The 24,585-nt window shown below is 41.2% G+C and overlaps 3 protein-coding genes across 4 annotated transcripts in view; 2 read left to right on the top strand and 1 right to left on the bottom strand.

Moving 5' to 3' along the window:
• VSIG1 (V-set and immunoglobulin domain containing 1) overlaps window positions 1-2,073 on the top strand; it is a 26,021-nt gene extending 23,948 nt beyond the window's left edge. Inside the window, exon 7 of the mRNA XM_019540436.1 lies at window positions 272-2,073. Coding sequence (XP_019395981.1) covers window positions 272-458 — 187 coding nt within the window. The 3' untranslated portion in view covers window positions 459-2,073. The remainder of the gene's footprint in view (window positions 1-271) is intronic.
• A 3,951-nt stretch (window positions 2,074-6,024) lies between these two features.
• PSMD10 (proteasome 26S subunit, non-ATPase 10) lies at window positions 6,025-10,335 on the bottom strand. Its single transcript, XM_019540435.1, has 5 exons — window positions 10,214-10,335; window positions 10,036-10,134; window positions 7,868-8,014; window positions 7,598-7,764; window positions 6,025-6,380 (listed from the first exon to the last, which is right to left on the bottom strand). The coding sequence occupies exons 1-5, from the start codon at window positions 10,325-10,327 to the stop codon at window positions 6,227-6,229; spliced, it is 681 nt and encodes a 226-aa protein (XP_019395980.1). The 5' UTR covers window positions 10,328-10,335; the 3' UTR covers window positions 6,025-6,226.
• Window positions 10,336-10,404: 69 nt separating this feature from the next.
• Window positions 10,405-24,585, top strand: part of ATG4A (autophagy related 4A cysteine peptidase) — an 18,586-nt gene continuing 4,405 nt past the window's right edge. Inside the window, exons 1-10 of one of the 2 annotated variants that reach the window (XM_019540433.1) lie at window positions 10,405-10,596; window positions 12,852-12,923; window positions 14,864-14,935; window positions 16,749-16,847; window positions 18,511-18,612; window positions 19,406-19,478; window positions 21,035-21,114; window positions 22,010-22,197; window positions 22,317-22,395; window positions 23,843-23,988. In XM_019540433.1, coding sequence (XP_019395978.1) covers window positions 10,419-10,596; window positions 12,852-12,923; window positions 14,864-14,935; window positions 16,749-16,847; window positions 18,511-18,612; window positions 19,406-19,478; window positions 21,035-21,114; window positions 22,010-22,197; window positions 22,317-22,395; window positions 23,843-23,988 — 1,089 coding nt within the window. In that variant the 5' untranslated portion in view covers window positions 10,405-10,418. Of the gene's footprint in view, window positions 10,597-10,739; window positions 10,858-12,851; window positions 12,924-14,863; window positions 14,936-16,748; window positions 16,848-18,510; window positions 18,613-19,405; window positions 19,479-21,034; window positions 21,115-22,009; window positions 22,198-22,316; window positions 22,396-23,842; window positions 23,989-24,585 lie in introns of those variants that run through there. The other variant, XM_019540434.1, reaches the window with a different exon arrangement.

Here is a 24,585-nt window from a genome sequence, read left to right as displayed (position 1 = left end):
TGTGTTGAAACCCATCCTATTCTCGTCCGCCCACCCTTGTAACCTGTCTAGGTCTGATTGTAGCCTGTTGCTTCCTTCTAGTGTGCCCACGTCCCTCCACATCTTAGTGTCATCAGCAAATTTGAACAGGGTGCTTTTAACCCCTTCCATCCAAATCGCTGGTGAAGATGTTGAACAGTGCGGGCCCAAGTGTTCCTTTCGGGAGGCTCTTTTGTAGATACAATTTTACTTGGCCATTAACCAGTCTAAATCTCCTCCTACCTTTCTGCAGGCCAATGACTAAGAAACAGCAGACCAATCTGGAATATGCTGACATCCCCAGTGAGGAAAATATACCTACTGCTGCAGCTCCGCTGACCAACACAACAAATGAGCAGTCTAACCCTGAGGAGGCTACTGCCCCTGGAATACCTGAAAATGAGGAAGTGCACGGAAGGGAGACGGAAGAGATGAACTAAACTGCCACTGCAGTTTTTCTCACCAGCTCTGGACCTCAGCAGCTATGTTAGTATTGAATTAGTACCGCAAGTAGTGGGGGTTTAAACCCAGAAACCTGCCTTTGTGTTATGAACCAGAAGGCAGGCTTCCAACGAACGAAGTGTGTGTATCACAACATACATGTTTAAAATTGATTACTGCATTCACTGTCTAGCAATGGCCACATATAGCTATGAATGTAGCATGTCTCTGTACATCCAACCTATTTTAGATTATCAGAATAGTTTAGAAAGCTGCAATTTGCTACCAACAGCCAATCAAAAACATACATGAGGTGTATAAATCCAGAGCACTTGTAAATAGAGGAGTCTTTTCAGAAAGGAAACAGTCAGACATCAACAGATAAACGTGAGGTATGCCACAAGCAGAGAACTACAAGAGACCTACCAACTTAGCCAGGACCTTCTAACATCTGAAGATTGGATCTTTCACCTTGGAATCAGTGGGATTTAAAGAATGTAGGAGCAAACCATGAAGTCAGATTCAGTAAAGGACTTCTGCAGAACTTGGGTGCCTTCATCCAAAATCAGAGTCCCAAAAGCCCACACTAAACTTTTGCCTAACCCTGGAGCATCTAAACTTCACGTGTTCCAAAGTTCTCCAAATGGCTGGTGCTGCATCTCCGTATCCATCCCCATCCTGACAGTTTCTAGCCTTGAGCACTTCAAGGCAAGTTCATGATTGCAACCAATCAGGATCCAGAAATTGGGAAACCATCTAGGTCTCTGCAAGGGGCTCAAGATGACAAGTGTACAACAAGAAAGCCTAGCATATACTGATAAGATTGGGCTCTTCAAACTGCAGTTTCAGCTTCCACTTTCCTTTGAAATATGTAGGAGAGAGGGGAAATGCTGCTGCACCCCTTCTGTATAATTGCCTAGGAAGTAGGAGACCAAAGCTCAGCACCTTGCTCTCCTTGTAGAGATTCAAGTTTCTCTCAATGGGCTAGAAACAGATCCCCTCTTGTAGTTTCTCTGATCCAATAAGCTTTGTTGTTTTTTTCTTTCTGCACCAATGTACAGGATGGGTAAAGAGTGATTTCACCTATACTAGCCTATAGCCTGGTGGGATCAAATACCTCCAGGGAAGAGGGAACTGAGCACTTCCAGTACACGTGCCCTAAGCCACCATGCTATCATATAGAGGTAGGACTTCTGTGCTCATGTTCTTTCATACACTGGTTGAGACATCAGCTCAACATCCCACAGCTGTTTGCAGCATTTTTAAAATGCTGTTGTGCCCTAATTGAAAATTGAAAAGGACAGAATTCCAACACTACTGAAATGACACCAGGATTTCACACTAAGATTTCCAGCCCCCTCCCACCTTTGTAATCTCTAAAATGGGGGACAAATTTCAAATTAGTCTCGGTCCTTAATTTTAAATGAAAGCTTGCCCAAGCAAAGATTAAGCCTGGACCTTTTACATTTTCTGTTAAGGGTAACAGGTTTCCTGTAATTACATCTAAACCACCCTGTGAACATGACAGCCTGAAACATTCAACAAGCTCAGTAGTAAAAGAAAAAGTGACAAGAAAGTACCTCTAACTCGTTATGGCTGCTTGCAAATATTAAATAAAAAAAGCAGCACTTTACATTAAACTCAATGTGCTCCCACGTGGAGCCTAGCACATGGACAGAAGAGACAGTATGTTAGTTGAACCTGGTTTGCCTGATGTCTGTATAGATCAGGAGCTGTAGTGGGGCATTTTGGCCCTTGTATCTAATAGCTGATTGAATCAACTTTAGCTAAAAGCAACAAAAAGCCCTGCTAAAGTTCCTGATCTATACAGAAGTTGCACTGCTGGGCTGAAGTAATGTGATGCTCCTTCCAGTAAAGTGCTTTTTTTTTTTTTAGTATCTGCAAGCAGCCTATGTGATATTCCTTATCAAAGGTGAAAGTGCTTGCTAATGAAATATTTCAAGCAAATTACCAGGCAGAGGGAGCCCTCTAGCTGTTTTAAAAATCACATAAACTTAATTAGCAAACGTGTCCATTGCGACTGTGACAGATAAATCCTAGGCACCGTTTTACTCCACCCATCTTGCAAATATACAAGGAATTGTACCAGTGACCCTATTTGTAACCACTTTTTTATTTTGTAAACAACCTCTTTTCTTACTAGCATGAAGTCTCAATTACTTTTCTCTTGACTTCCCCCCACCACTTACCCTTTAGTTCTTGTACACATTCCATAATCATACAGGTTAATACCCCTTTTTTTCTCTACAGCACTTCCTTAATATTGTCAATCAAGTTAAGTAATTAAGGCCTACTGAGTTAAATACATTATTTAACTGTAAAGGAAATAATTCAGATTGTATGCATGTTCCTGAGACTGCTACTGTTACATATTTGCTGAACGTAAAACAGAAAATAAAAAGGAAAACAACAGTATTTAACAGTAGTTCTTGGCTAATATGAAGACTAACTTGTGTACACCGAATCATATTGGGTGATGGGAGTAAGGGGATAAAGGGATTTTTCGTGCATTTTATGATATGTAGAGGCCAAATGCATCTTATCTTTCTAGGCAGCATTCCTTTCCAACAACGATTGCTCCATCTTAAAATATTGTCTTTTATAAAGCACAAAGAAAAAATGCAATTTACCTTTTATTGAGCATCTTAGCAAATCATAAGCCACGTTAATAACCGTGGGCGCGTCTATGTGTGTGCTTTACTGCGCAGTAAACTAATTTGCTGTGCAATAAAGTGCCACAGTCTACACGTGCACAGCAATTAGGCTGGTATAGACTAATTTACTGTGCCATCAGATAGTCCCATCAGATGCAAGTACTATCTAACACTGGAGTAAATTACTATGCTTAAATGCACGTGTAGACAGCGGGGCCCAGATTACTTTATTACAGCTCAAATTGTGTTGTAGGTTTATCCGGTCGCATTAACTGAACATGTAGACACACCTTATTTGTCCATCGCAAACCCATGGATAGCTGTGTGAGTGGCAAGATTAATTTTTCAGAATATACCTTTGAGGTAACAGACTTTGTCGCATGGCCCAATTATTTCCTCCCAAAGAAAAAAGGAAAGTTATGATGTACAGTAGGTAAGATATTCAGTAAGATACAAAACAATATCTTCTGAGGAAGAAAAGGATTAGAGAGAGTTGTGGCAATGTTTCTTGCCCTTCACAGATCAACATTGAATACCACCTCCAACACTTAACAGCTCAGGATTTTGACAGTGATCTCCACTTTTCCAATACCACAGCAGATGCAAAAGTCCAAAATTGACCGACTTGCTGTTTGCATCCCTTTTCCACTTCCAAGGGGCTTTAATGACATGGAATAAAAGTAGCAATACGCAGGTGGGAGAAAATACTGTCAGTGGTTATTCAATAGCTTCACCTATCTGTTTTCCTGATCTATTATATTCCATCTACTGGCAAAATCCACAGGGTTTTGATGACTCAATAGATTTTGCTCCTATGTCCAACAACTTTGGGGGCTTTTGAGTATAATTTCAATTCTTTGTAAAAAAATTACTTATTATTATAGATGCTAAACGGTTTCATGAAGTCAAAGGGGGATTTCAGGTTTCAGGCTTTAAAACTGTGAACATTTAAAAAATGACTATGCATTCTCAGTTACTTTGATTCTACATTTCTCTCTCACGTACCGTAACTCTTAAAAGGGTGCTAGATAGGTCTGAAAAAAGCAGAGGTCTTATGAACCAGAGAGTCAAGACAACAGAGTCCTCAATTCTGGACAATTTATGGAATTTTATAGCAGTAAAAAGTGAAAGGTAAAAAGCGTAGAAATAATTCTGCCTCTAACCAAAAGCACTGGTTCTCCCCCTCAAGCCATTTTGTATGTCAACATCTTAGTATAGAGAAACTGGATCTTGCTACATGCTCTTTGAGAACTTAAAATGCATGTTGTTTTCTAGTGTGCACATCACTTTATATGCAAGCATTCAACTCGAGAATTTGTTTGGTTACAATTTAATACTTGCTTTCTGTTTGTAGAAAGCCATATCCCTTGTACATAAAGAGTTTTTATTGTTATTAGTTTTGAATTTTTCCTGTAGCCAAAAAAACATTTTATTTGCGCCACCTCTCCGCTATCACTTTAGTCTAGCAATATTTCTGCTGATCTGTTATCTTTATGCTCATATGACATACAGTAGTTTAGCTAATGATGAGATTCCTTTGTTAAATGCAAGTTTAATAAAATATCTGGTGTTACAACAATATTGTTGTTCACTACTGATTCCTTAAATAAAGAAAATTCCCCAGACTAAAAATAAAGTACAAGCCTATATCTAGTTGTCATTAGTAGTTTCACCAACATCAGTTTAAAGGAAGAAAGATTTCATTTCCTTATGCCAGGTTCTGTATTCACATATAAATTTGTAGACATTAATCCATGCAAGGAAAGATTCATAGAAAGTTAAGTATAACTCTGTGGTCACCACACTGATGCAACTAGGGGTAAATTGCCTGGAACTTCTGATGTTATTATCATTCAAGAAGCTAATAGTATAGAAGCCAAAAATACTGAAATAAATGGAAATCACAGTCTGTTCGGTCTTTCCTCTTCATGTTTGGAAAGCCAGTGAACGAGTATGTTTTTAGGACAAAGCATGTTAACTTAAATCCATGTTCATGAACAAACATCTTCCAGAGTCAGCCCCTACATTTTTACCTTGCTATACAACTAACCTGTTAAATAAGGGTTATCTTGGAGAGTTAATATAAAAATAAGAAGTACATACATGAAGAATGAAAGTATTAACATTTCAGAAAACAGTACGTACCAGAAGAAGTCACAGCAACAGCAGTAACACAAGTTAGATAAAAAAGAGCTAGGAAGAAAAACTGCAACAGGATTCAAGGCAGTACATCCATGGGAAGACCCAACATAGATATTCAGTTGGATGAAAGATGCTCTTAAAAGCAAGCAGGTAAAACAAAGCCACAAGAGGAAAGTGAACAGTAAAATTAGATAGTGGTTTGCCACAAGACATAGTGGCAAAGGAAAAGGCAGTGATTATAGGACAGTATCTCAGGAGAGGTACTGTTGGCCTGCATCTGTTACTGCAAAACCTTCACACTGAAGTGCATGATGCAGATTACAGAACTAGAGAGACCCAATAGTAACATTTAGAAATAAAAGTATTCACAGATAAGCCTAAAGAAGTGAAGAATGAAAAAAAAAAATGCAAACATATAAGAACAGTCTAAAAAGAAAAGGAATTATCTTTAACAACCTGAAACGAAATAAGAATTGGATTAAAACCATAAAAGAAAAAAGTTAAATAAAAAAAGCATGTTCAGAGTGTGGAACAGACATCAAGAGCGAACAGAGTTTAAGTGGATCAAGCAACAGGACAGAACATGCCACCAAAAAGCCTTGTACTACAGACTGGGGGAGGGAGGAAAGAGGCGGTGAGGAACCAAAAAAAGAAGAAGTAACAAGGATGACCTGATAGGATCTTTTCAAGTCTAAATGATAAGAGCCATAATGACTTCAAGTGAAACAAAAGTGCAGAATACCGAAAATACTTTAAAAACTGCTGACTGATTTAATTACTAGTGAGGGAAGTAGGTTGGCAGTACAAATGGAAAAAGTGTAGGTTTATACAATTATCTGCATTATAATCTAGGCCATCACAAATAAGACGTAAAAATATTAAAGTTACAATCTTAAATATGAGTGCATCAGGAATGGAATTAGAATAATATAAAAGCTCAGACAATACTGTTAGCCATCCACCATTTTCTTAAGTATGGCTCCCAGGCCACCTTTTGCCACTTTCAGTGGGGTCATTTCTTCTTTATTCTCAATGTAAATACTTGAACCATGGGACACCAACAACTTTGCCTCATCCACTCTCTCTTCATCACAGGCTAAATGGCTGTAACAAAAAAAACAAGAAACCCACAATCACTGCCAATCTACTGAGTTTATAGCATCAGTCCCTAGGAAGTGTACAGACAGCCACAATTATAATGCTGGGAATGTCCCCAGAAAGTCAAAAGAGAACAACGACGTGCAACTAACCTAAAATAAACCCTTAAAGCCTGTTGCCCAGTCTCTTTACTGCCATTAATAACTTTCTAAGAGCTTTTCTGAGGATAGTAGATGTCAAGATGAAGGCCTTCACTTTAGCCCTAGACATTAGCCTTGCTGAGCACCAGTCAACTTTGGAGAAGTCAAAGAGTTCCAGTTTGTGAGCCTGAATTACATGAGGCCTCAAGAAGGAACCAAACTAAAATTATGGGACCAGGATCTCATTCCTCAGTTATTTATAAAAGTACATTTTGTGTTGGGATACAAAGGTTTAGCTATATTGTTTGATATCTCAAGACATTTAGAGGTTTACACAGTGAACATTTTTTTTTCAAACAGGAAAGAAAACTGCAGTATTGTGCCAAGTCAAAGAGCATTAGATTACTTTTTTTAAAGTCTTACTTGACGCTACTACATTATAGAAAGCAAAAATTAAATAATTCCCAAAACATTAAGTGTGAAATCCTACCCCCCCCAGAGTTGATTAGAAATCTTCCAACTAACTTCATTGGGGCCAGGATTTCACTCCAAGCAACCCATACTGATACCATGCTAGAGATGTAAATTTCAATTACTGGACTTCAAATCTACTGTTTACTTGCTTAAGACAGTTACAGAAAAGTTCCAAAACCAGGTCTGTCCTTCCAAGATTCTTACGCTGCCCTATGCAGTTTTTATATTTATGGCATGTTTGGAGTGTTTAACAAGGCAAGACGGTCAGGACTACAAACAGCCTAGCTTTCTCCAGCATTCAGACTGTTGGCACAAAGTCTCCCTCTACAGGCAACTGAGCATAATTGTTAAATTACAATGTTTTGTTTCTCCTGGACATCATATAAGAGAAGAAACTCTAATATATCTGGAAAAAACAATCTTCATCATAAATTAAATAAATGTAGTAATGCATCTTTTGCTTCCAGTGGCTTTTACAATTAGAAAACAGGGAGATACTCGCAAGTTTTCTAAAGGAACAGAGAATTTTCAAACAGTGCTTGCAGGTGAAGTAAAGACATTTCCATAGAGGTAAGTTAATATAAAGCATTCAAATGGAAAACCACTTACAGAGGTGTGTTCCCCTCCGAGTCCTGCATGTTCACAGATGCACTGTGCCGCAAGAGGACCCGTATCATTTTTAGGTTTCCTTTGGCTGCTGCTCTATGTAATGGAGTGGACTCAAAGTGATCCGTTGCATCTGGATCAGCACCATTCTCTAACAGCATGACTGCAATCTGAGCATATAAGGAAAGAAAAGGCAGGGGGGGAGAAGTTCCCTTAATTTACCTTGTTTAAAAGAAAAAGATAAGCAGGGCTTGCTAACATTTGAAACCATACCTCTTCCCTATTTTTGGAGGCTGCATAATGCAGAGGGGTGCAGCCATTCTGATTGGCCACGTTCACCTGAGCACCTCTTCCAATCAGAGCTTTCACAATTTCATCACGACCAGCTGAAGCAGCAATGTGTAGAGGGGTCCAGCCAGCCTGCAGAAGCAAGAAAAGTGTTTAAAACTGTTTAAGCCAGTGATTCTCAACCCAGATACTGCAGCACTCTGTAGTGCCATCAGATCTTTTAAAGGGTGTAAAAAGCTAGGCAGATAAGGGTAGGCTCAAGCTTATCCCTGCCTGGTCAATCCCCCACTCCCACTTCCTAGCCCCTCTACAAGGAGGTAAACACTATTACACATGCATTAGTTTTTGAAATTGGGTGCATTCATTTCACAACTGTTACGAAGGGGGTGTCTCAAATCCAGTGAGGGGTACCTTGAGACTAAAAAAGGTTGGAAACCACTGGTTTAAACTTTACAATTTGGAGGGGGAGAAAGCCAAACCATTTTGCACAGTGACCACCATTCCTAGGACTCCAAGCAGTCAATGAAGTTGGTGCTAAAGGAATAGAAGACCTTCGGGTGTGAGAATAACTTTAGAATAAAATTTAGCAAATAAAAAGGGAAAGATGACAAATTGCTTCTGCTTCAATCACTCCTGGGAAATTAGCCCCGCTGAAGTCAAACACCACTTCCAGAACAAGTATTAAGCATACACTAGAATGGCAGACAGATGCTACTGCTACTTGTCCCTGGGGAATGGCCATGCCACATGCGCTCTGGCACATGGCAGGTTACCCTGGTGGGTTAGGGAAGCTTGGGGCCAGCCTTACCCAGGGTCCTGGGGTCTCAGGGAGCTGGTGCTCCTCTACCTGGGACCCTGGCCAGCAGCCAGACCACAGCTCTGGCCAGCCAGGCTCCAGTTTCAGGGGGTATGTGCTGCCGCCATGTGTGCTTCCCTGTTTGTTTGGGGGTTTTTTTTGTTTTTTTTTTAGTGTGGGTGTTTTTTGACCCCAGGGTCAAACCTACCCGCCCCATGTTGCAAGGCAGCAGCACAGGGAACTCTTCCATGCGAGGGATGTGGTACCGCAGATGGGTCTGTGGTGTCATATACTGCACATCTGTGCTCGTCCAGACGAGGCCAGAGAGGGGGAGAATGCTGTCCCTTGGACAAGGTAGGCTGCTCTAAGCTGTGCTCATTTCATTTATAAGCAGAGATGTAGTTAGCTATGTTATTTTGGAGTCAAGCAGAAGGCAGGACAGATTTGCACCCTACAGACTAACCACACACTTTTCCCTGAGCTAGAGCTCACTTCTCTGTATGCTGAAAAAAGGGTGCTCCAGCTCACAAGAACTATTATATATGGATATATACATACATACACAATATACACATAATAGTATATACCACACACACACATGCTGACTAGTGTTTTGTCCTCAGCCTATCTGTGTGGGTATACGCGTGCATGCACCCAGGAGCATCGCAGACTGAGTTCTCACTACCTATATAACTGAGTCTATGTTTCACATGCATGTGTGTATGCACCTCTGCCCCCACATCTCCGTCACCCCAGGGCTGCTTTCCCCCACCCCAAGCACATCCCGCCGAGCTCAGGCTCTGCGTCCTGCTGGATGAAGTGAGCAGGGGCCCGGCCCCCGTGTAGCTGGACCGTTTTCAGCTCAGGGTGATGGAGCTGCCCCACACCAGCAGTGGGGCAGATGGACCGACCAACACCACCATAAATACGAAATTATTGTATTGGAAGCTTGAAACGATAGTATTTGCCAGAAAACTACTGCACGCTGAAAACAACACAAATAAGTCTGCCAATAAGACTTCTTCCCATTTCCTTTCTATCGCTCACGCTAAGTCGCAGCAAGAACCGGGTGAAAGCTGAAGCATTTCTTTATTCCCAGGCCAGCCCTCATGGGAAGGTGCCGACAGCGGACCCAACCGCAGGTGAAGGCTCCTGACGTGGGTTGCACAGCTGCTGCACCAAGGAGCAGCCCCAGACGCGGTGGTATATCCGGGCACTACGCGGTGCAGGGCGGGAGTTACCGAACAAGCGGCGGTTACCGGCCAACCGGCACCACCGCGGGAAGGGGGGTGGCCAGCGCGAGGGGCGGAGTCAACACGTCACCGGCGCAAGTTGTTGGGGGGCGGGGCGGACTTACATCGTCTGGGGGGCCGACTGGCGCGCCTAGGCCCAGCAGGAAGTCGGCGACATCGGCGTGTCCGGCCGAGCAGGCCCAGTGCAGAGCGGTGCGGCGATCCTGCGGCGGGAGCATAGTCAACACGGCCTGAGGGAGGCGAGCCGCCCCGGCACCCCGCCCCGCCTCGCCCCCCGCTGACCTGGTCGGTGCGCGCCACCAGGCCGCGGTCTTGCAGCAGGCGGGCACGCAGGTCGTCCAGCCGCCCCGCGTAGGCCAGGTTGCACAGCTCCACGTTAGACACTGAGCCCTCCATGCCGCCACGCCGCTCCCGCCCCTCGGGCCAATCACAGGGCGGCTCCTTCCCGCCCTGCCAATAGGCGGCCACACCGCGCCGCGCCCAGCCAATGGGCGGCCAGGCCGCGCCTTCCTGGCGCCGCGCGCCTGGGAAACGTAGTCCGCCCCTCGGAGGGGGGGGCGGACTACAGCTCCCAGCAGGCCCCGCGGCGCGGCTTAGGCCGCCTGTCGTGAGCGCTGCGGGCGCTGAGGAGAATGGTGGCGGCGCCCGCAGGAGGATGGAGTCAGGTGAGGGGGGAGGGAACGGGCCCCACCGCCCTCAGTGCCAACTGCAGCCCCGGTGCAGTGTCGCGGAGCCCCCGCGCTGCCTCTTGGGACCGCCGCGGAACAACGGGCCCGGCCGCCGCGTCCGCGCACGCGCACCTCCTCCTCCTCGCCCGGGCATTGCGGGAGGAAGAGCGCTGCGTGTCGCCTTCTTCTCAGCGCTGGCCTGTGCTCCCCGCCTCCGCTCCCGCCGGTCTGGAGCTGGGCTCCTGCCCCCGAGACGGGGTGAGGCGCCCGCGGGCTGCGCGCTCCCCGCTTTTCTTCCACCCAGCGCTGCTTGGGTTCGGTTGGCTGGGCAGGGGAGGGGAGGGGATCTCCTGCACCGCCGCCCTGGGACCAGGACTAGGAGGCTGCAAGAAAGCAAGTGGCTGCAGTAACTCCCGTTGGGTGCCAGTTGTAAAAAGGTGACGGGAGGTTTTGCAGGCATTCAGTTACGGACCCGTATGGCTACAACCTGCATCTCTAGGTTGCGTAGAGTATATTAAACGAACGCAAAATAAATTGTGGAGCAGCTGGCATGATGGATGCAGGATGTATTATAAACAGACGCTTTCATAACACGCCGTACTTGCAGTTGAAGTGTGCTGCTTTACAACTCTTAATTTATTTAAAAAGATGTATGGTGCCTGAGTGCCTAGAGTTAATATTCCCCAGTCCGAGGAGAGTTTTGGTGAAATGCTTTATAGGTTGATCTAAAATAGTTATAATGAAACAATTTTCATAGAATCATAAAAAAATGAGGGTCAGGAGGTCGCATCTAGTCCATGCCCCTATTCAAAGCAGGTCCAGCCCCAACTAGATCAGTCCCTTGTCTTAACCCAGTTTTAAAAGCCTCCCAGTATGGAGATCCCACAACCTCTCTGGGTACCTGTCCCAGTGCATTTCATTCTTTACATTCTGCTGTTTGCTCATACTGAACAACAACATTTTTTTTTTTTCTGAATATATTCCATTTCAGCTTCTGATTCTCAGGTAGTAATGCAATGGTGCACTGTTTGCATTTCAAACCTTTTAACATATGCTTAAATAGTGTACTACCCTTTCTTGAAGCTTAAAGATGACTTGAAAATTTATATTAATATTACCTTTGATAAAGGTAACTTCTTAAACTTTTTTTTTTATCAGTACAAAACCTACATTTTGGACTGGAAGTCTGAATAATCCCCATTTAATTTAAGGGTTTTAATTGTGTTCAGAACATCAACTTCATCATACACAGTTTCATAACACACCACTGCCTCTTTTGTTCCACTGCATGTTTTCATTAAATTATTCTAGAGCAAGAGGAGGACATGCAGATATACAAGTACCTTACACATGAGTAGACCCATGCATAAGTCTTTTCAGGACTGAGGTCAGATTGTAAGCTTCCTGGGACAGGAACTATATCTGTACAAATGCAGTCCCATTCCTGGTGAGAACCTATGGATCTCTTATCATGTATGATTTTTAAAATATGTACATTATAAATATGTTTATAGTTTACTATTAAAGCATTAGTTCCTTTATATATTTCTTAAATTTCTGCAGTTCAAAGGAAAAATGGATAGCTGAAGAACTATTCAGCAACCTTTGCTAACAGAATTAACTTCTGTTTCTACCAGTATTAGTAATCATTGCTTATTTTTAGAATAAGTAGGTCTTATTTTACTTCTAAAATCACAAGTTTTACTCTGAAGAATAAAATTCAAATCATGTACTTCAAAACTCTTGTTAGCAGACCAAGGTCCCAATCTTCCTAACATTTAGCATGTGCTTCACAGTCAGCTCAAGTAGTGTTACTGAAATGAATGGGAGTCTCTACTTAAAGTTAAGCCATCATGTTAATACAGGATTGATGCCTGTCATTCTTCCCTTGTCTCAGACTTCTAGGATGAAAACCTAAGCCTAGTGGAGTCAGTGGCAAAGTCTCACTGACTTCAGTTAGGCTTCCTAGGGTCAAGGTATCAGCTGTACTCATCTCTGGGAGCTTCTTGAGGATCAGTATATTAGGCAGAAAAACCTTGTGCCCTTGCAATGGCAGTGCTTCATGTGAAGGGAAGACACGTTAAATTCTGCTGCCAGAATAAAGCATAGCTCAGAAAATCCAAGAAATGGACTAGTCGGGACTAGTTGCATAAGAACCCCAAAAGGGTAAAGCCAAGCAAAATGGAGTTTGAATTTTCTGTGTTCCTGTTCAGTTTTATCCAAATGTGAAAACAAGATCACTGTCTTATTAGACTTCCTAGAAGAATTTCCAGAAACAGATGAGCCAGTATGGATCTTGGGAAAACAACACCACCTTAAAGCAGGTATGTGAATAATGAAAACCATTCTGTAAAATACAGGTTTTATGGTTTATGAGCTACAGAATTCCACCTACATGAAGTACTGTGGTGAGCAGAGAATACATTTCTTAGAAAGCAGCCCCATTGTATGCAGTGATGGACACACCCAGTGTGAAATTACCTGGTCGGAAATTCACCAGTGTAGGAAGCCTGGCATCTCTCAGCTTCTGCAGAGCAGGCACTCTTGCGCTGAAGGGACCTTACACATTATGCTTGTTATTTCTAGCCATTAAACACTCAAGGAATAAAGAGCTGTCTTTCTCGGGATGTTTAGTATCAAGGATACTGTTTATTCTCTGGGAGGAAAACATTCTTACATAACATTTGCATATTTATTTAAAACATTTAAATTGTCTCGTGAGGAACCCTGTAGAGTGCATACTGTAGTTTAATTTAAAGCAGTTATCAGTTAAATCTTTAAAAATACAAAGTATATGCACATAGCACACAGTCAGTGTTTTGGTCTCCAGTACTCTTAAGCCTGCACAGTAGTTCCAGTGCTGTCTAACTCACTGTGCTAAAATTCCCATTTCTTACAATATCACAATCTCTGAGGAAATTGACTTTAAGGGTTAAAAATAACAGAAATTTACTTTTAGAGTATATTTTACCAACATGCAAATAAGTATTTAATTGTGAACCTGGCCATGCAGTGTAATTGTAGCACAGTATCATAGAAGGCAGGATTTCAATGCTGGGATTTGCTCCAGGAGGGGAGAAAAAGGTATTTTCTTTTGTTGCACTTATGGCATACTAACAATCAGTTCTGGAGTGGTGTTGATGGGCACTAGGGGTACTCTATACAACTGTGGTTGGAAAAGAAGATGAATAGAAGAATGAGTTAGCCTGATCGAAGTTTAAGACTGAAAGTAAAGGCAGCAAATAGTAGAATTCTCAAGATTTTTTAGTACCTTGGGGGAATCCAGGAAATTTGTAGAGATACCGTATTTTTTTAGAAATGCAGTGGGTTCAAATAAGACATTTGATAAGAATACTATGGCACTAGGTAAGGGATGTTTTATGAATCCACATACAGCTTGAGGTTTTTTTTTTAATGCTCTGCAAAATATTACCTTGTTGTTTAGTCTTTTTGCTCTGGGTAGTTCACTGACTGTCGTGTTAAAGGTCAAAGATGAATGCCACCTTTCCCTTCCCTTTTTCTTTTAAACAAGAAAGATTGTGTTCCGAATGTGGAATACACATAAACTACTGTGTTAGAGGATTTAGATAGCAGTTGTACTGGTGATTGGTTATTGCTATTATTTATTTTGTCTGTTAAGTTATATTGGCCCCCTGAATGCTAGATAGCATACAGTGAGCACTCGCTAAACTTTGTCTAGCGGTGATGGCAGCAGCTAGGTCCTAATCTGGGTCATTCTGACTCACTGCTAGAACAAGCTTCTGACTATGGGTCCAATCACTATCTATGTGAGGGAAGTTCTTTGGGGTGTTGGTTGTAGCTGTGTTGGTCTAAGTACATAGGCAGATAAGGTTCATTGGGTAAATCTGATATATTTTATTAGACCAACTAAAATAGTTGGAAAAATTCTTCTTTTCAAGTTTTCAGGTACAAACACCCTTCAGGAAGAGGAAGTGTCTGCTGGAAAGTTCTTTCACATTTATCCTTGTTGGGAAAGGAGGTAATTCTGGATAAATAAACTCAAGCTGAGTTTATATATCCAGAACAGAAGTCTGTCTGTCTTAATCTTTGGCTTATAATTCCTTCACCATTAATCAATGAACTTTGGATAATTAGTATCTGAAAAAAGTACTTAACATTTTTGTGCATTTGCCAAGTTTTTATCTTTGGACTTGAAGACAAGTGTATGTTAAGAGAGTTAATGCAAAGTGAGTTTTGCTGTTAGAACTGGATACTTCAATACTGTTTCTTTTTTTAATTCCAGACAAATCAAAATTATTATTGGATATAAGTGCTCGTCTCTGGTTTACATATAGAAGAAAGTTTTCACCTATTGGTGCGTATACCTTTAGTGTACTGTTGTCTTAGAAAAGAAAATTATGGAGGAAGAGGGGGAGTCGAACCATTTTGAATTTAAAAGTGATACCTGATGGATTAAAGCACTTGGTAATATCACTGTACTGTGCAGGCAAAAAATAAATAACTTACAACTGCAGATAATTTGGTCAGGTACACTTATTGTAGCAATAGAAAATACTTGTGACTATTTCCTAAAGGAATGGGTGGTTAACAAGAGGTTTGTTGTATAGGAACTAAGTTTAATCTGTTTATACATTCTAAAAGTGACTTAAAAACCTATTTATAAATGGTATAGAAATATTTCCTAAATTCTCATCAAAGTTCTTGATTGGTAGAATGGATGGGGTATGGGCTTTATTATATTATATAGAGCCTTTGCTTTTAGAGTACCAGTTTAAACCCAGCTAAAAATAGTACAGATCAAAATATGTTATTCTGTTGGTTTTGACCACAAATGCAAAAACCACCATTGCAGTTAGTATTAGTTAACAAGACTGTTTGTTTGCAGTCATACTAGAAAGTACTATTTCACCACATGGTTTGTGATGGTCAATTGGTGAAAAGTATCAAATATGCTTTCACTATTTTTCTGTTCTCTACATGATCTGTTGACAGAGTGCTTCAGGTTGCAGGACAGAAAATCTTGTTTCTTCCATGAACACTATATTAAATGCAAACAGGAAAAGGACATTCTTAGAATCTGACATGGAATTCACTTGCTGATGGAGAATTGTGCTCAAGGATCAAATGATTTCTAGCCCCTATGACTACGAAGAACCCTAAAACAAACTAGCATAAAATGTCTTCCTGCATTTTACAGTCTAAAACAGTAGTTTGGAGAGGTGTTAACTTCCATATTAATCTCAATAGACTGGACAGTATTTTTAGCTCACAATCCCAACCTGTGTTCATTGTTTCCTCAGCTACCAATATCTGTGTTTACCTTCCTATCCAGCCACTAAAGCCTCCAACTTCCACATCTATAACTTCAATTAAATTGCATGTTAATAGTGCAAAACTTTGATTTATTGGAAAATGAAAAGATGACAAGAATACAAAATATGTTGTTTAATATCAAAGTATGGAGATTACAGTCCTGTTTAAATTAACCAATATATTTCTTAAATAAAGGAGAGGTGGTTCTCTTTAAATTTCACTAGAAATACCTCAGACTTTGCAGTTTGCAATTGTATGGGCATTTTGGTGCTGCAGAGTTTAGGCCCAGCTTCTCACAGTGCAGAGAGAAATCTATGTATAGGCTTGTCCATTTGAACTTGGTAATGATTTTTATGGGATCATTAATCCTTTGCCTTTTGCCTTGTTATACTAAGAACTCTGCTACTGTTGAATTAACTGTCAGCACTGTACAAATATCTGCACTGTTATAAGTCCCAAATGTGCATCTAGAACAGGGGCAGACGATTATTTTGGGTGGAGGGCTGCTTACTGAGTTTTGGCAAGCCAATGAGGACTGCATGACAGGCAGCCAGGGGCAGGAAAATATTAATTTTCTAAATTTTTTAGGGGCCCCATGGGCCGGATAAAATGGCCTGGCAGGCCACATTCTGCCCACAGGCCACATTTTGCCCACCCCTGATCTAGAAGGTAGGGCACTGATAAAAAAAAAAAAAAAAAAAAAAAAAATCTTTCATGCTCAGTTATTTCTCTTCATCCACAGGGCACTTGACTTGTTAAAGATTTCACCTCTATCTAGATTTCAACACTTTGATTTTCTGTGGTGCTCATTTCAATCAAGAACCCATATTAAGTGTAACAACTCTTGCTAATAGGAGGTACTGGTCCTTCATCTGATGCTGGCTGGGGATGCATGCTGCGATGTGGGCAGATGATGCTGGCACAGGCCTTGATCTGCAGGCATTTAGGAAGGGGTAAGTGTTACTTTGTAAAGTGTTAAACGGCTTCATGTTGTTTGATTAGCATTTAACCATGGTGTAGCTCTTCAGACAAGCCAAGTACAAAAGCTTTAGAGTGGCTGGTAGAAATCACTGCTGAACTGTATGTATCCTTCTAACCTAGCACCACAGTGGTGTAAACTGGAGGGGTGAAAACTTCCATTTCAACCTGAGGTGCACTGATATATCAGTCGCATATTGGATCAGCACTGGTAACAGGAAAGTTAACATTATCAGCTATTTTTGGTTGATAATGTCACTAAAAATGCCATGTGTATGCACACTGCTGCTGTATGCTCACAGCCAGGAACGCAGCCCAGCTGCTTGGAGAGGAGTGTCCTGCTGGTAAGCCTGGCAGGGGAAGGAGGGCAGATCAAGGCCCTTCACAGTGAGAGAGGGAGGGAGTGGGGCAGGAGCAGGCGCTGCCCAGCCAGGACGGGACACAGGATGGAAGCTTGCCTGGGGGCATGGTGGAGGATGGGCGGGCGGCTCCTTGCTGCTGTGTGCATCGCCATGGGGGACATGTGCCCCTCCCCCACCCTAGATTTGCGTGAGAGGTGAGAGTGAGCTGCCTGCTGTGAGCTTAGGGCCAGGGGCCACACCTCTTCTGGGTGGGGCAGGTTCAACTGCAGCAGAGTGCAGTGCTGCCCAGACAAGCTGCCTGCAGCTCTGCCCCATGCCTCTAACTCACATTCACCGCCCTGGCTGGGCAGCATCTGCCCCACTCTCTCTCCCTCCCTCCCTCCCTGTGGGATCCTCCATCTGTCTGTTCCCCTCCCTCTCCCCCATCTGCCCCTTCCCTTCCATAGACTTACTGGTAGGACACTTCTCTCCAAGCTGCCAGGCTACATTCTTGTAAATCAGATATCTGATCAGTATTGGTCAATATGGCTGGTTAATAATCAGCCACTGGTATCGGACAAGAAAATCTTTATTGGTGCACCTCTAGTTTCAACTTAATCAATCCCATAACGTGATGATTGTACATTGAAAAAAGCCAGGAAGTTTATAGTGTGGAGGATCTCAGTACAGCATAGTAAGTAGAACAGGGTCACACTCATGATTTCCTCTTCCCTTTTTTAAAATGATTGCAAAACATAATTTGTATTATCTGTAAGTAATACAAATTATGTATTTGTATACAGTATGTATACAAATTATGTATACAGTAATGTATACTGCTGAAAGGAATGCTTAAGTCTCACTGTCTAGGGGTCCCACAAAACAGCTTGTGCAGGTACTCGGCTATGAAAGGTTTGCTATGCAGAGGAGCCAGTGATCTGTTTGTACTTTGTTCTGCAGTACTCTTCCTTTTCTTTTTCAAAAGTATATCCAAAAATATTCAGTAGAGTAGCATGTTGATGTTGTTGATAGCATCTAATTTTCTGGCTGCAGTGACTTGCTGTAATGCGGCTTTCACAATATTTTTACCCTTTTTTTCCAGCTTTCACAGTCTACACCACAATGATAGACTGTGTATAGTTTAAATGACAATTGGTGATTTCCAGAAATTGTTTAAATATACTTAGTCACAGATTAATTATACAGGTACCCGTTTTCTATGTAATATCAAAACAACATGACAGCAATAGAAAAAATGGAATACTTTTTAAATTTGCATTTAACTTTTCTCTGCAAGATTGGCAATGGGAAAAACATAGAAGGCAACCTGAAGAATATCAGAAGATCTTGCAGTGCTTCCTGGACAGAAAAGATTGCTGTTATTCCATCCACCAAATGGGTAAGGGTAGCTACAATTAGCTTTTTTCATCTAAAATTACTAGCATTGGAGCTTAATTAATTTATATTGTCATTCATTTACTATTTTAAAAGAAGGTCTAGTAAAACAAAGTGGATAAGTACTATAGAAGATTCAGTGCATATAAATACATATTATAATATAAAAAAATTTAACTTGGATCTGTCATGTACAAAAGAAATAGTAGCTAGTTCTTGGGAACTAAACTTCATAATATTAAATTAGTGCTTACCACCACTAAATCTCTGTCACTGGAGTGTAGCTCTTAGTACCAAGAGCCAGTAGTCAACATGCTGGGTAGTCTTCTTGTCAACGAAAGAAACAAGTCTTCAGTGCTGAAGTAAAAAAAGAACACAACACATCAGTAATAGGATTATAAGTAAATGTATTTTGCAGTGGCTATAAAGTATAGGCAGTAAGGGCACTTACACACATGCAGAGAGGCTGCTCCCATGTGCTGTAAATCCAGCACGTTGGAGCAGATGCGATTAATTGAGTCTGCTGGAGCACGAAAATTAATACACTCCAGCATTATGTGCATCATTGAATGAGCTTTAGTTCTAAGTGCTCTGCCACCGTTTTTTCAGCACGGGGATGCTGATGCACATGATGCTCGGGCACTTTTAATTAGCATGACTCACTAATTAAAGCGCCTTCCCCTGCCTCCCAGAGAATGTCTATAAATGCCCTGAGATTCTAATGGAGTGCCTATCAAATATATATTATCAGCTGATTTCTTTTTCTTTTTTGTGTGTGCACTTTCTAATTACCTTAGCACAGATGGGCGTAGGAGAGGGGAAGTCAATTGGAGAATGGTTTGGACCAAATACAGTTGCACAAGTGCTAAAGTAAGTAAAACATGCATATATGTTTACCGAGAAGCAGTGACGGAATCTCCAGATCTGAATGTTCAGTAGTTTGGAGGAGTTCAATTAAGCATCTACAGTCTCTTAAGTGAGCAGTGACCGGATTGCTTTTACCCCATTGTATACAATGCATATTTGAAACACAGATCACATTTCAGACAGGTACACTGCTGGGATTAAACATCATGACATTCTAGAACTAATCCCTAAATCAGAGACATCCTAGAAATGCCATCTTTTCCTGAAGTTTTCTATTAAAAATCCTATTTATCATAATAAATCTGAAGGTTTGAAAATATTGAAAACAAACACATTTTTTATTGGCAGCATAGAGTGGTAAAATAAATTTTAACCACTTCAGCATTTAATAATAAAACTTGCACAGTGGTTTATATCTTAAGAGTCCCATATAGAAAATAAATTGGTTTAAGGGATGTTCGTTTGCACCACATAGAACAACATATAGGACCCAGAATAATGACTGGTACGCCTTAGTTTCCTGTCACAATTTTTCATTCCTCATTTGGCCTGGGGCTGGGTTTTGTTACACAGTTGAGGCTGGACACAAAAGGATTTGGCTCTTCAGTTACACCCAGGTCCTAAACTGGTATCCAGCACCTCCTGTTTATCCACTACCTAAAGCTGCTAGGTGCCATAATGTTTGACTTTAACAGGCCTTGAGTCATGCTTCTACACATGCCAGAACCACCCCAATCTAAGGAGCTTGGCCCTTATCTTCTGCCTAGCTCTGAATAGGATCCAGAAACTGGGTGGAAGAATGCCTAATTCTCTAGTAGTGCCTGAACTGGCACCCACAGGATTAGGCCTTTGATAAAATGCAGTTGTGGCCACACTCTTTCAAAAGTTGGCTACCTGAGGAGGTGCTCAACTTTTGCATAATATGTATTACAGAATATATTGTTTTATATAGTAAAGTGGTTATTAGAACACTTGTGTGGGAAATGGAAGGGTTGGCTTAATTCTGTCCTCAGCTTGAGGGGCCTCCTCTACCCTGTCTCAGGAATGCCCTAGTTGGACAGTCTGACTGGGGCACTCGCAGTAACCTCTTCTTGAATTTTAGTGGTAAGAGATGTTGTTGAACACCCTTAGATTGAGGAAAATGAAGCCTTCAACATTTTTCCTTCGTTTCCTTTCTTGCCATATCTTGATTTGTCTTACGTAATTACAACATTGTTACTTTGAGTTAAATTCAGTTAATGTTTTTGTAACAAGCAGTTACATTTTGTTTTATTTAAGAGCCATCTAATAACACAAAGCTGGGTGGCCAACGTGCAGCATGCAAGTGGCAGAGGCAGCCTCTTTGTTACATGCGGCAGATCCAAGAGGGGACAGGTAGCACAGCAGCAGATTGGTCAAAGGAAGGGAATCGGAGTGGCACTTAAGGAGGGTTTAGGACTAATTTAGGGTATGTCTGCTAAAAAGGCTGGTCCCCACTGACAAAGCATCAAGCTACGCTTTGGGTTTCTGAGTGACAGTAGTCTTTAAGCCAGTTAAAGTATTGTCTTACCATTTTCCAGAAAGCTTGCTCTGTTTGATGAATGGAATTCCTTAGCAGTTTATGTGTCCATGGATAACACAGTGGTCATTGAAGACATCAGTAAGTTACTTACATTTGTTCTTGTTGTAATGAGTGTCAGTTTGCCTAAATCACCCCAAGAAGATACAGTCACAAACAAAAATATTTCCCAGATTGTACAGTATTAATTGGGACAGTCCACAGATAAGAAATAAAGGGAGAAATCATATGTTTGTGGTATCAAAAAACACTTGGTGCAGAGTAAGTTTAGACATTTTTGATAAGTTTAGCACGCACCTCTTTCTTGACCAGCAGGACAAATTACAGAGAGTATAGTTTAGAATTTACGAGCACTACTCCACTTTGATAGGATACTTTATTACCACAGATCTACCTAAACTCTGTTCCCACCACTATAGATGGGATGTAGCACGTAGAAACAACTAATTGTTTTTAACATTAAATTTGCCAAAATTATCCATTTTCTCAGGTAAAAGGAAAGACAGATAATACGCAATTGATGAGCACATTGTCATTATCTTTTTTCTGATTTAAATGGTTTAAAAATGGTATTAGCTATAGCCAGCTTTTACTATTATCCAAAAAAACCATTTATTTTGTGCTTATGTCTAATAGACAGCAGCTTGAGGGATCCCTAATGGTGTTTTATATGTTACTTAATTTCCTTGACAGCATTCTCATAGATTAAGTTTACTGTCATTTATGTAAAAGAATCTGTGAAATTCATGTGGTAAATTTTCATCTCTGTCATTTAACTAAATACTTATGTCTCCCTGGAACTTGGCACCATATGCAGGTTACTAGGATTACCTATACTAATAATACATCCACAACTTCCATGCCTTAGTCCTGTCATTTTAAAACTAGATCTCTAAAAAAGTAGATTGACATTCCATGAAACCTCAGCTGTGTAATGCGTAGTGCATTGACAGGTGTCTTCTTTTCACTCCCACAGAGAAAATGTGCCGGTCCCCTCCTCAGAGCAGCGGTGCTGCATATGGCAGTACGCACTCGCACAGAAGTGCTTTTGGCCGAAACAAGAACACAGCAGGGTTCTGCTCAGGCTGGAAACCCCTCTTGCTTATTATACCTCTACGACTGGGGATAAATCACATCAATCCAATTTATATTGATGCATTTAAAGTAAGCTGATACCAGTAAAATCATGGTTATCCTGCTTTTCATTTACATACCAGTTCAGATACCTGTGGTAATAAGCATGGCACAACTAAAATGTTATATTTTTCATTTTAAATCTCCAGGAATGTTTTAAGATGCCACAGTCCTTGGGAGCATTAGGAGGGAAGCCAAATAATGCCTATTATTTCATAGGATTTTTAGGTAAGGAAACAGCCCACCTACTTATCCATAATCAGTTAAGGGAACAGTTCTTGGCTGAAAAAAATTGCAGACAGTTGGAACATGAAGCTTGCAGGAAATATAATAAAGTTTCCAGAATGCTGTAGTCTGATCTTGTATAGGAAAGGAAAGGGTAACATGAAGCCCTTGAAGAAATAAGTGATTATGTAAACAAGAGCAACATGTCAGGAATAGCTGAATATCATTCAGCAAGTATATAGACAAATATCAGTACTGTAATCTAGTATTGTTTCTTAAATCAGGAGCCTTATATTTTGTTCTGTTGTTTCATATTTCTTAAAAGTGAAATTATGGCATGAGTATATGAACACATTACCACAGGGTGAAGGAGAGCTGGATTTTACAGTGCATCAACTCCTCTGTGGTAACTCAGTGGTCATGTTTATTACCTGCTAGCGTCTGCTATTGGGGTTAGTGTGTATCAGGCAGTTATCAGAGAGCAGCTTACATGCCCTAAAGCAGCGGTTCTCAAAATTTTGTACCAGGACCCATTTGTAAAGATCAATGGTCAGTCTTGACCCAAGCCCCAGCCCCCCCAGTGCATGGGAAAGGGGGTGGGTGTATGGGGTGTGGGGGGCCCCAAGCAGCCCCTTGCAGGCAGGAACTCTGACAGCCTCCAAGGGAAAAGCTATGGTTTCCCATATTTTTCTCCTTTAAAAGAGAATCCATTTTTAAAGTTCGTTGCTCCATTTTTAAGTTTGTTCATGACCCTTTCATATATTCTTGCAACTTATTTTTGGACATGACCCATAGGTTGAAAAACACTGCTTTAAAGCCTACTCTCCTTTACCTGACTAACTGGTTCCTGTACCCCCAGATTAACTTGGCATTTTTCTCAATTTCTCTTCACTAACTTTTCTAGATTTTAATTGTATTTTGACACTAGCTTTTCATCTGTCCTCACTTTGCCTATTATAATATTTAATAGAATACGTTTCTTGAAATCTTACCTAAAATTGACTCTTCTTATTGCATTTGTGACCCATGTGCTTGTTTTGTGTTTTAAATAAAACTAGGAGTACATCTAGTCAGGTTTCATTGAACCAATCCATGAGGGCCAGATTAAGGAAAAAAAAAAAGTCCAATTGATTTGTGGTCATCTTGGATCTTTTGATCTGTACAATGTTTGAACTTAAACTGTAAAACCTTAAATGTTATGTTTGATCTCAAGAAATAAATGGCAAAGTACATAATGTAGAAGACAAGTGATGAAGTGATCAGAGCAAAAAGCTTAAACATTACTGCAAGCTACCCCAGATATTTTACCTCTAGAATTTACCATTTTTATAACTAGCAAGCAGACTAGACAGTCTTAAGCATGGTGGCAGTCTAACTTCTACCTTATACATCCGGTGTAAGAGGTTATGAAATTGAACTTCTTTAATAAACATCTGTTTTACCTGTACAGGTAACGAGCTGATCTATCTGGACCCTCACACCACTCAGATTTTTGTAGATTCAGAGGAAAATGGCATGGTTGATGACCAGAGCTTCCATTGTCAGCAAGCCCCACATCGAATGAAGATCATGAATTTGGATCCCTCTGTAGCTTTAGTAGGTGTTAAAAAGAAATGCAGTGTGAACTATTGCAAAGTGCTACCTAAATAGTTGTAAAGGCAGTTTTGCATTTCCTTGGGCAGAGCTGTCCCTGGAAATAAGCTTCTAATATTTATAAATTAGTCTTAAGAATCATGAAGACTCTGCTCAGATTACATTAATATAACCTCTAGTAGGTAGCTAAATATTGATAATGGGGGTGGCTAATTAATTTCTTTTAAAAGGTCTTGCTAATAGCTGAAACAAGGAATTTAATCGAGGTCCATTCCTGGGTTCTACCCAATCATTGCCATGTACACACTGACAAATTGAACAATTATTTAATCTTTCTCATGCCTCCATTTACAAATTCCTAAATGGGCTATTGGTAGTAGTAATGCATCTTACTCTACAGCAGGGGCTGGCAATTATTTTGGGTGGAGGGCCGCTTACCCAGTTTTGGCAAAGTGTTGAGGGCTGCACCCCTTGGGCACCACCCCTTGAGAGGTGCCTCGCCCCCTGGTAACCATCTTGGGACCGGTGTCCCAGGGCCAGCACTGGTGGGGTCCAGAGCAGGGCACAGGCTGGCAGGGGTGCATGGAGCCAGGCTGGGCT

The sequence above is a fragment of the Crocodylus porosus genome, unplaced genomic scaffold (assembly GCF_001723895.1).
Source record: "Crocodylus porosus isolate Cpor-Errol unplaced genomic scaffold, CroPor_comp1, whole genome shotgun sequence".
Classification (NCBI taxonomy): Eukaryota; Metazoa; Chordata; order Crocodylia; family Crocodylidae; genus Crocodylus; species Crocodylus porosus.
Note: the sequence above shows the minus strand (reverse complement) of the source record. Positions and strands in the feature narration are given on the sequence as shown.